Source organism: Leuciscus leuciscus, assembly GCF_965113295.1.
Source record: "Leuciscus leuciscus genome assembly, chromosome: 8".
NCBI classification, from domain to species: domain Eukaryota; kingdom Metazoa; phylum Chordata; class Actinopteri; order Cypriniformes; family Leuciscidae; genus Leuciscus; species Leuciscus leuciscus.
The window spans coordinates 21,664,606-21,677,249 of record NC_138732.1 but is presented as its reverse complement, the minus strand read 5'-3'; the positions used below and the strand labels follow the sequence as shown (position 1 = coordinate 21,677,249).

Sequence of the window (12,644 nt, the reverse complement as noted above, 5' to 3'; positions counted from 1 at the left end):
CTGTAATTGACAGAAAGGATTTATTCGTTTGACAATGCCTGAATGAAATGCTGTTTTCTTTCTAATACCTAGAAATAAACATTTTCACATTTTCTGTGCTGTGTGAAAATCTGTGAAATTCTTCAGAATGGTCAAATGTGTTACATATTGCTGAGTACCACATTCTTTTTGGTGGTTGAAGCATAATCAAATTATCCAAAATATTTAATAACTGAACACACACAGAGTTTATAACTTTTTGAATAATGGATGTTATAATTCTAGGCAATTCTGCAAAGCTTTCTGATTCCATGTGGGCCTGGATTTATGATGCTGCAATGCTGATAAAGCTGCCTTAATCAGAAAGATTCTCTAGCAGAAAGCTTGGATAAGATCTGCTGGCAAACAACATGACTATGTTGGTCCACTAGCTGGACCAGCACAAAACCAGCAACAACCAGCATAAACCAGCAATTTGTGTTGGTCGTTTTAGCAGGGAATTTATGTTTTGAAATCTATTGATTTGTGTTGTCTTCTATTAACAGGTGAAGGATTATACAGCTGTTGAGACCTCCACCTTGTGGACTGATCTGATCATCGGGCTGCAGCAGATGTCATGGATCTGAAGGAGCGCAGGCACCGTACACTGACCCACGGCCGCTGTGGGAAAGATTTGCAGTTCACCACCTCCTCCCTGGACCACGACGAATGCCGCGTACCCACCCAGAAATCCTACAGCTCTAGTGAGACCCTGAAAGCTTTCGATCATGACTCGCGCCTTCATTATGGAGGATGTGTGGCGGACCTGGTTCACCATGAAGCAGACGAGTTCACCAGACAAGGAGGTAAACACACAAGAGATATACCACAAAGTAAAGACACAACTACATACACAGCACAAATGTAACTCAGAATTGCCGAAGATACAGTGTAATGATCATATTCCACATGCATTTGACAGTGTTTGAATATTGTACATTTGATCTTTTAGGGCAATAGGAATGCGTTTTAAAACATGCATCCTTGCTGAATACCTTTTTTTTTTAATTCACGGTAAAAGCATTTATAATGTTACAGAAGATTTTTATTCAAATAAATGCCATTCTTTTGACCTTTTTTTTTTTTTTAAACAAGAATCACGAAAAAAGACCATCAAATCAGCATATTAGAAGGATGATGTGACACTGAAGATTAACACTGACCTTTGCCATCACAAAATTAATGTAAAAATGACATTGCAAAACAGAAAATAAAATTTTATTTTACATTGTCCGTTACAAATGTTACATGTACTTACTATTGTAATAACAGCAAATTATACTTAATTACATGCAACTATCCCTAACCCAATTATATAGATCAAATTATAAGTACACATTGATCATTCATTTTATTCAGAATTTAAATGTATGTAGTTGTATAGTAAATGTATAGTAACCGAAAATAGTTATTGTAATATATATATATATATATATATATATATATATATATATATATATATATATATCTGTATTTCTGATCTAATAAATGCAGCTTTTTATGACCTCAAACCCTGGAATGGCAGAATGTACCTGTATCAGTTATTCCATTAACTATGAAATATACTCAATGTTTGGCACTAAATTACACACAGTTCAGTTTAACTTTATTATTAATCGATCACATTTGATGGTTAGGGTTTTTCTTAGGCTGAATTTTCTCAGCGACACTTATGTGCACACTAGAGACAAATGTCTGCGTCTAAATATGCCTACTTCCATCAAATATAGTAGGCGAAAAACAGTATGTGAGTCGAGTAGTATGTCTGAATTCAAAGTATAAACAGTAGGCGAAAAGTACCCGGATGACCTACTATTTCTGGTGAGATTCTGAAATGCGCATTCAATGGATATCCCATGGGGCCATGGGAGAGGATATATGAATGGAAGATTGACAACATGGTGTACGTAGTACGTCCGAATTTCATTCAAACTACACACATTCATTCTACTTTTTAAGGTCACAAAGTAAACTTTAAACCAAAATATAGTACCTACTATTTAGTTTGCAGTTTTGAACGCAGGCAAAGTGTGATGTTAGAAACATTAGACGTGAAGATCATTTTGTCACTGCTCCTAAACTTTGGAACTCACTACCCTTTACTCTTCATAACATCTCTTATCTACTTTCAAGACCCAGTTAAAAACATGCAATGCAATAAGAATCCAGTGACAAGCAATTTGTCTGTCTACACTAGACTTGATGCAACAAAATCCATCAAACATCAAAGCCAATCAGAGGAGTGTGTGTCACAACGAAATGACCAAATTCATAAATATTACACTATTTTTACATACTGAGTAAACTAAACAATCTGTCGTGGAATACACTTGCTTGTACACATTGAGTTCACAGTTTCTTTTCATGTATTCAGATCTGAGGTTAATTATACATCGCTTTCATTATGTCTATAAAAGGCATGCAAAATGATATTCAAAATCACATTCAATTATTTTAACATCAAATAAAGGACATGATCAGTACCTGAGATTATCATTGTCATACTTTGTATGTTGTTGTACCAGCCACAATGTCACAGAAACAAATATAATTCGTTTTAAAATAGCATCTTGCCACCCGTCTTGTATCGCCGTGCGGCTGGTTAGGACAAAAACTCTGATTAACATGGAAAAGATGCCGTTTATCCCATGTTACAGCTTCACATCGGTGTGTGTGTGTGAAGCTTCACACATTGGACATGGTGTGAGAACAAATTTAGATGTATCAGGAATCATTTTTAAATCAGATCATAATTCCCTTTAGATATTCATACCTACAGTAGTTAGGGACTAACAACACTTCACGCCCCTCTTTTTTAATAGTATGGTAGGTAAAATTTTAGGGTGATAATAATCTGATTGAGATGATTTTGGATCAACAACAACAAAATCACATTGTGCCTATGGCATACATCTGTGCTTCTACATGACATGTGTTGTACAGAGAAGGGTTGAAGCATAAAAGCAGAATAGTTCAGTTAACAGTCCTTCTCTGTGTTTACTCATGCTGCTGGAGAGAAGTGCAACTCAACCTCAGAGTGCTTACTTAAATTACAGGAAGTGCCTCCAAGTCTGCCCCCTGCTGCTTCAAATGTGTCACCTATTCCCAGCAGACGATTTCCAGCCTGATGCCTCTGATCCGCCGTCACCTGTTCAGTCTTATTCGTCGTATAGCTTATGCTGATCGACCCACTTCATGCCTCAGGCTGTAGACTTGTTGCTGACTCTATGCAGGGGTGTTCGGCACAGTGCCAAACTGCAGATGCATGCTAAAATAACAGGAGACTTTTGATCGGTGCTGATTCAAATTGAAGGTGACTGGCTTACTAGCTCAAACTCATCTGATTGATTCAGATACGGTACCCTTTGTTTAATCTTTGTGTTTTACATCCCTTTTTGAATGTCTTTGATGATGCGAATAAGAAAAGTCAGCCGCTTCAACTGAGGCTGGCTAGAAAAGGAAGCAGTAGAGGAAGAACAGGAAGAGAGAGAGCGAGTACTGTCTAATGCTACACCATCATAATGAGCCGGCTGCTGTGGATCCGGAGCGGGGGTCATCTTTAAAAAAAGCAGGGTCAGGCCTGCGAGTCGTCCTCTGCGTGAGCCGCTGCCGGTGCCGCATTGATTTCACTGAAATGGATTTCAACTCGATGCCATTGATCAGCGCCAGACCGGGTTTTCAGAGCGAGAGAGGAAGACAAACCCGGAGAGATTGCAGCCTCTTTTCTCTCCATCCATTCAACTGTTTCTTGCCACAGCACTTAGCCACTGACAACAGATCCCAGAGCTCATGCAGCCCGGGGTGGAGTGGCCTGTGTCCCCTCGGGGGATGTGTGGTGACAGCGACAGTGAGCAAGAATTATGGGTAGCTTTAGAGAACTGGATTGAGGGAGGACAGATAGACAGACTGACAGGCTGTGGAGAAGCAGAGAGTTGGTAGCCGTCAGATTGATGCTACTTGAGGCGCTAGCGGCTCACTGACTGCAGATGCATCCGTGGGAAGTGTTGCCACGGGAGACTAACAGTGTGCAAGGGCCATATGTAACAGCACTCAAAGGGCACTGCCAAATTACGCTCCTCTCTCCCGCTCACTCACATAGTCATCACGGCCCACGTAAACGGTTGCGCAGAGAGGAAGCGGAATATTACTTTTCAACTTTTTTTAAGAGAGCTATTTTCTGTCCGAATGAACAGTCCAACCTTTCACTCCGACTGCATTCCGTGTTTAAGGACACAACATGCTTCTAATACTCCTGTGTGTCATGCTGAGTGCAAATTTGACTCTTAATGCTCCTCACTCCTCTTTGCTGTGTGGGGTATGAGAATATGCTCACAGGTCAGGATTGTCATTCAGATAAGGTACTTACAGCATTCAGACTGTACTTTTTTTTTTTTTTTTTTTACTGTATATACACTTTTTTTTTTGTTCTAGCTATTGGCCTGTTTGTTTGTTTATTTATTTCATTGGTCATGCTCTTTTCCAGTTTATATTTTTTACATTTACCTGTCAACTAATGCTCACTTAGGTAATCCCGTTAAATGTAATCATTAGCAAATCTGAAAATGAGAATTTATTTTCATACGTTATATTGTGATGTCTACATTAATTTGTAGCATATAAAGTGGATGATATTTTAAAGTGTTTATTTATAAATAAATAAAAATTAGTGTACAATTTTGAAAACAGTAATTGGTTGTTGACAAACATTGAAAATAAAACCCAATAAATAATTAAGGATAATGATATGCAGATATTATTTTTGTCTATTTTTGAATTACAATTAAAGGAATAATCCACCCAAACATTTTAATTCTGTCATTTATAATTTTACTAAGATATATGTACCAAAAATAATATATTACTTAAAGGGTTAGTTCACCCAAAAAAAAAAAAAAAAAAAAAAAAAAATATATATATATATATTACCTTTAAGTAATTTGTAATTTGTTGTTAACAGTGCCATTTTAGCCAGAACGGTGGAGAATTTAACTGCATCAGTCAAATGGTCGTAAATTACATTGTACTGAATTGATGAGGTGAGGTAGATATCTAGCATCCCTTACTTTGATTGTAATTGATCTGGCCACTTATTCCTATAAACAGATGTGTTCTACATCACAGTAATGCTCCCTCTTAGGTGAAAATGAAAACTGAGCTGGGCTCTATGGCTCACCGGTGGTTCTCAAGCGTATGGTCCAGCTGCGAGCGGTAGGCCAGTAGATCGAATGTTCCATCTCTCTCCGCCCCTCTATGTCTTCACACCCCTGCAGGGGCACATCTGTGTCTACAGAGACACATCTGTGTCTGCACAGGCCTTTGGTAGAGATGCTACACTCATTGCCTGTCCTGCAACACCATAGATTGCAGCAAGCTTTTATTTTGTTATTTTTTTGCTGTAAACTTTGGTTGCACCTTACTATTTGTGATGGGGACACTATTGGCAACGCTTTGTGTTTGTGTGTGTAGGGATGCTAATTTAACTTAAGTTAGTCTAATTTACTATAAATAAATTTTTTTAATATATATTTTAAAATAAATATCAGAGTAAAAAATAGTCTATTAACAGCCCTTTATGACTGTATAAAATTTGCATCTGGGTTTTTTATAGACGTCATCACTCAGAATGACAACTAATGGCCGATTCGGAACTAACGAGTTTCACATTAGGGGCTTTAGGGGTCCCTCGGGGGTGTTTATTTGGATCCAGTTTGATCCTAGATTTGTATGTTGTTTTTTGTTCCAAACGTCACAGGCTTTATTGTGGATTTCGGAGGACAGCAGCACACTGCCTAACCTCTAATTCCTACTTTATGAGCTAACTAAAGCAAGCTGATAGCTTGTGCACGGCATTCAAAGAGGAGCAAGAACAAGCTAGTCATCTTCTATTTAGAAGTCCCCTGTTTATGAAATTGTACTTGACTTTTCTCTGACTCGTTCTTTCCCACTCCGTCCCCTCTCCTCACCCTACAGCTGTGGTTTTGATGTGGAATTAGCTGTCAACTCACACATTTCATTGATTATTTTATTTTGTTGATTCTGTGCTTTGTTGGTTTATCGCAATAAATCTGGGCAGGAAAAGATCAAAGGGAGAACAAAAGAACCTGCCGGGTATTAAAAATAAAAGACTCTGAGATTAAATGCAGTCTCTCTCTCCATCTCTGTCTTTCTGTCTCTCTCTGCCCTCGTCACATTCTATTTCTCATTGCCCTGTAGCCTTGTCCACTCTTCCAAACACCCTGGAACTCTTTTCACATCAACCTTGAGACAGCTGAGAGTTTTCTTGTTTGCTCATTGATGGCTTGGGAATTGGTTTCAAGTGTCCCTGAAGCTTCCAGACGCTCCTCTGTCTGTAACTAGTCTGCTTGTCAACCCATACAAGCAAAGCAGTTCATTTCAAGGCAAATCATTTTACGCCTTGGGCTTTTAATTAACCCCAAAAACATCAGAAAAGTGCTCTAACATTTATTCTTAGGACATGGAACCAAAGTTTACCCACATTTCCTGACATTGTTATAATTATTATAATTATTTTTTCCAAATAGTAACATTTACATCTCCACGTTTTAAAATGAATCAGACGTTATCACTAGATTTGAGAGGATATGTTTTAGCACATACGGTATGTACCATTTCAATTGATTTATCTCTTTATTTATCCAAATTATAGTGTTGCATTCTGCCTCATACCCTTACAATAGCCTGTCCTCAGGCTATACCTTAATTTGTCCTTTATTTATAAATCTGAATACCACATATTTATGAAATTTCCATAAATATAGCTAATATAAATAACAACCTTGGTATGGAAACTCTGTAGCTAGTAGCTGTCAACATTAGAAATACAAAAACATGTCATGCACAAAATATAGTTTAACACCTTAAAGATATCGTCCCCTTGGAATTATAAGGTTCTATCTGACATTTTTGTCAAAATTTAGTTATTCACATATTCTTATTCTGTGACCACTTCTTTACATTATGTGATGTTGTTTTTTAAGTTGTGTACATTTTGGAACTTTTTATTTAGAAAATAAAAAGGTTCTTTCTACACAGTCGAATGGAATGCAAAAACTTTAAAGCTCAATATCTCAAAACTGCTCAGAACGCAGATAGAACCTTATAATTCCAAGGGGACGATATTCAGTCTAAAGGTGATGATACACTGGGCAACTTTTTGAGCAATATTTCTGGGCAATGTTGTTGAGCGATGTTGCTTGGGCACTTTCCCATTGAGAATGGGAAACATATGTCTATAGCCTATGTATAATTTAGATCGGTCGTGGGCCCTGTGTCTCACCTGACTGCATGTTGACGGCAAGATTGCTCAAAAAGTTGCCCCATGTATCATCACCTTTACAGTGCGTTTAATTGATTGAGCTGAAGATCATTTGAAACAATCCTGTCTCAGTTCATTTACTCATTGAAGTGTATGATACATATTTGACACATTATTTTTGTATCTGAGTGTGTGACACATATTGAGTGATAGGCAAGGGGGGAAAAAATCATTTTGTGAAAAACTCAAGCAGCGGGAGATCACACCCAAACAGGCGAAAACTTCTGAACAGATTAATCCAGCATTTATTTATGTATTTGTTTGTTTGTATTTTTAAACTTAGGTTGTGCGTATATACCAGCAGCCTTACAATGATTACATTAACATGATGTCGCTTAATCTTTTAAGAATTTAATATGGCATATTCTTGCTGAGAGCCTTTAATCTGTTCTGGAATCTCTCAAGGCAAATGCACATTATGATCACAGTCAACATTCTCTCATCATGTTATCCTGATTCCCCTTTAATTCCCCGTTATTTTATATACAGTACATATACATGCATGACCTCTGCCGCTTAGACTAAAGAATATATATATATATATATATATATATATATGAAGAGTTCAGATGCAAAAGCCTCTAAATGCCATCTGAAAATTTCTTATAGAATGATCATTTTTATCAAGTTTGTATATTTAAATTCAATAATTTCACTTAAATGGCAATGAAGATTACCTATTAATTGTCATTTAAGTGAAATGACTGAAAATAAATATACAAGGTTGATAAAAAATTAATGATCATTCTATAAGAAAATTTCAGATGGCATTTAGAGGCTTTTGCATCTGAACTCTTCATATATATCCATATTATTCTTTAGACTAAATGGCAGAGATCATGCATGTATATGTATATAAATAGCGATTCAGGTATATATTACCTTATTTATTCTTTTTATTTATTAATTCATTTATTCAACTACTACAACTACAATTATTATTATTACTATTATTATTTGTGTAAAAGTGTGGCACCCCGCACAACATTTAACATAACAGTTTAACATTAGCTTACAGGATAAGCATGGGGCCATTTTATAAAGTTATAGTTAAAAATAGTTACAGTAAAAAAAAAAGTAAAAAAAAAGATAGTTTTAATTTCTGATTGGATGATCCAAAGCTGCAATAAAATGACTATAAATACACACCTGTGAGTGCAATGTGAGTGTGATATAGATCATAGATAATACATTGCTTGGCAACCACAACCAACCTACAGTTAGAATAATATATTTTACTTGCTGTATTATTTTGGGGTCTTCTAAGGCAGAAGTAAATCATTGTAGCTGCAGTGGGTTGCTGAGACATCTAATGAAGGAGCTTACCACATCACCAGGGCACAATATCCAAAAAGACAAGACTGAGTGGCCAGTCTGAGCCCTGAAGGCCATCAGGGGGTCAGGCGGCACTTAATAGCGCTCATGATATGCTGATTAAACTTACAGTTTGGACAGCTGTGTCACCTCTTCTGACACCAGCCTGCTAAGCTCTACCTAATTACAGATGTCATTCCTTGTATCTCTCAGGCTGTTGTTTTATCCCTCCGTAGGAATGATTCTTTTAATTATTAAATATTTTGTACAGTATTGCATGGCTAAGTGGCTGCGATTTGGGGCGCTTTTGCCCTTGGGTTCAATTATGGTACTACGCTGCTGAGTGCAGGCTATTTAATACTTTGTCAAATCCAGCCTTATACAGCATCTTACGCAGCGCCTCGAGACTCTAAAACATTCAGAGATTTTTTTATTTTTTTTGGAGAGAGAGAGAGAGGTTAAAATGACACTTTGTGTAATGAGTAGCGAGCTTGTGTTGTAATGGGAAACACTGAAGGTCTCATAAATTAGAGATACGTTTTGGAGCTCTCTGGTTTGATCAGTAAACACAACCCAAGCCATTATACAAGTGTAATGGAGTGCCAAATGCAGACAGATGTTCGATAAAATTGTCACCACAAATTTACAAACTGTTAACCAGTTTGGATCCCAACTTGAACGCTATCAGACTACCAAAAAAATATACTCACCCTCTTAGCACTCCCCAAGACTTTAGATCTGCTTCTTTCGGGCCTTCAAACATGTTAGCGGTGAAGCCTTTTGCAGCGTATACGATGGTGTTAATATCAAGGGCTTATGTCAGGTGGTTTATGAGAAGCAAAATGACTCCCTGTGGGGTCAGATCTATTTCTGCTGCCCAATTAAAAGGTGTTGAGTGGCCGCGTAGCGCAGGTGGTTCACATGGGGCAGGGCGTTTGACACTGAGGGCCCTGTTCTTGCTTAGCTGTTAACTCTATGTCCCAACATTAATGGGGGCCCTAATGATGTGCTATGCATCCTGGGAACAAAGTATGCTGCGAAAACTCACTGGACACCCACTGCTGAGCGTAAACCCTCTCAATTAACACCCTGCCCTTCTGAGACCACCGATGATAGCATACCACCTACGGTGCCAGCACGCCCCACGCAGGATCTGATGTCACAGGGACAGGTAGGAGGCTCTGAATCAGACAGTGTGCTAGATGTGATCCTCACACGGTCAACCAAGGCGAAGTGGCTCGGTTTCCGCTCGGTATCTGCAGTGTTGGGAGACGTTATTTTTACAGTGAGGTGTTAAAATATTGCGCACTTGCTTGTAAAAATAACCAGTCTTGTCACATCTCTACCTTTTATTCTTAACGTGTGTCTAGTTACTTTTTCGTAAATTTTTACATAAAAATAACATACACTTGCATTCAATAGTTTGGGGTCAGAAAAATGAAAAAAAAAAAATTTATTCAGCAACGACACATTCAATTAATTAAAAGTGACATTAAAGACATTTATAATGTTACAAAAGATTTATGTTTCAAATAAATTCTGTCCTTTGTATTAATCAAATAATCCTGAAAAAAGGAAAATCATATCAACAAAAATATTAAATAATAAAAAATAAAAAAATATTCAGCACAACTGTTTTCAACATTGATAATAACAACAACAAAAAACAACAACTTTACCATCACAAGCATAAATTACTTTGTAACATAACATGTACATTGTTAACACGTGTGACTTGAGATGTGCTACACCCAAACATTGTGTAACTGTGGCAGTAGCTGATTTCCCATGGAATGTAGTGTTTCGTCAGTCAATTATGGAAAATCTGTATCTCTATCAAATGTAAGTGTATTAGTTACTGGCAAATGATGGGGAACCCAACTGCGTCTCCATAGCAATATAATTATAGAGCACTACATTAACAAGTTGCTTAGAGAGCACAATACAGTGAGTGTTGAATAAGAGGTAAATCTGAATGGGTGCTGATTGATTGAAGGTGTCGTGATTGTGTGTGTGTGTATATACGTGAGCTGAGAAAGTGAGCGGATCTGGGTGTAGATATCAAGAGGGATGCCGAGCCAGCTGTGTCATTTCATTAATGGCACCACATTCTCACAATCCACCTCATAGTAATGTACCTTGCCTTGAACACAACAGGCTGCCCTTGATTTACCTGTTCACTGCACAAAACAAAAAACAAAACAAAAAATACAAATTTGCACAATTCAGACACCTAATCCGCACTTAAAAAGTATGCCTGTCAGGACTCACTTTACTTTTTCGCAATGACATTTAGTCAACCAAGAAGTTGGTGTCATCTAAAAAAAAAGAAGAAAAAATGTGGTAAAATTTGGTCTATAAATGAATTTAATATAAATGTGGCTCTGGCTGATATTCTCACACAGTGGCAATTATTAATTTGAATGTGTCTAAAGTGTCCAAATTCTTTTTGGATTCACTGTACATCATATCTTCTACATATTTTAGGTAGATGTGACAACCGGCAACCTTCCGGTCTCTCTCTTGAATCCAACACAGAAGTGAGTCAAGTGACTTAAACTGCAATTCATAGACTGGCCGCTAGAGACAGGCTCCAAAAGAGAGTCGATCCCATAGATCCCCCATGTTAAAATGCCCAACTTTACAGCAGAAAAAATATGTTTACAGCCTGGTACAAAAAGTGGTTTTAGTCTATATAGCTAATTTTGCCCTTCATGACAACTGCGAGGGGGGTGAATTTTTTTATAACTCATCCGTTTAAATTATATTAAGCCTTAAAGTTCTGCATAATTAAAGGCATGATCACTTGAATGACAGATGGATTGCCGCTGCTGTCATTACTAGCCGTTTGTCTGGTAGCCATCACAACAACTCAGCTAACCCCGCCTCTTTTGCCCATTTTCGGTTATCCGGAGGTGACGCGTTGCCAAGATGGCGACGGCCGGCTCCGCCCACTTTGGGCTTCAAAAATGCTCTTCAGAAACCTAGGGGTGACATCACAGACAATACAGTTGTGTACCAATTCAGGGGCTGCATCCTCCGAATGCCGCATTTGAAGGCCGATTGCGTCACAGCGGCGCAATGAAGTCCGAGGTTTTCCCACGGAATTGGGCTACTTTTAAGTTGTTGCCGTGGGTGAAAAATGATTTCCACCCCCGTAAGTACGATTTCGACGCTCCAACACCCCCCAAAACATCTCTCAGACGCAAAAATCCAGTGGAGAATTCGGCTGCCCGATGGAGAAGAGCCGATGGGCTTTTGGGGCTACTTTTGTTGCACAGACTTGGCAACCCTGCCTACCATCCTTCTTTCCCTGGGCAGCGAAGGATAGAACGAGGAACCAGCACCAGCAGCAGCCAAGAGAAACGAGACCGAGAGGATGAGCTGATCGAGATATTTAGGGAGAACATGAAGTTTCAGAGAGATTGTTTTCTCTTCTTGACGGATTGGTAGAGAAATAAACTTTTGGTTATGTGAATAAAAAATTGTAAATTAAACAATCGTATAGGCCTACATTAGTTTTATGTAAGTTACAAATTGTAAATGAAACAAAAAAAAATTTCTGTGCAATGTTTATGTTTGTAATGCAAGGTATAACTTGTGATAAATAAATTATTCTGTACATTTATTTTTGTCATGTCAATTAATTTATACATTTCTATACATTTTTACTTGCAGTAGCCTACTTTTTTACAACTATTTACACGATAAGTTACGTTTAAGATAAAGAAAAACAAAAAATAGTTTAAATTAACAGTATTCATAAAACAGATAAAATAAAACAAACTGATTTTTCTGTAGACTTTTATTGAGCTGAGCAGGAGATCCTGGTGGTGCTGCACAGAGACCCTAGTAAGGCCTCTGCCAGTGGGACATCCTCTGGGATCAGTGCATTTTTCCACTGTCCACTAACAGGTTTGCAGGGCTGACTCAGGCGTGGGCTGCCATGTCATTTGGATGTTCTCAGAAAGAGGGA

At 37.9% G+C, this 12,644-nt stretch overlaps 1 protein-coding gene across 3 annotated transcripts in view; it reads left to right on the top strand.

Annotated features, from left to right (window-relative positions):
• The window catches only part of tenm2a (teneurin transmembrane protein 2a), a 312,955-nt gene that overhangs the window by 55,152 nt on the left and 245,159 nt on the right, over window positions 1-12,644 (top strand). For all 3 annotated transcript variants that reach the window (XM_082177233.1, XM_082177232.1, XM_082177234.1), the window contains one exon: window positions 525-824. In XM_082177233.1, the coding sequence (XP_082033359.1) occupies window positions 596-824 (229 nt within the window). In that variant the 5' untranslated portion in view covers window positions 525-595. The remainder of the gene's footprint in view (window positions 1-524; window positions 825-12,644) is intronic.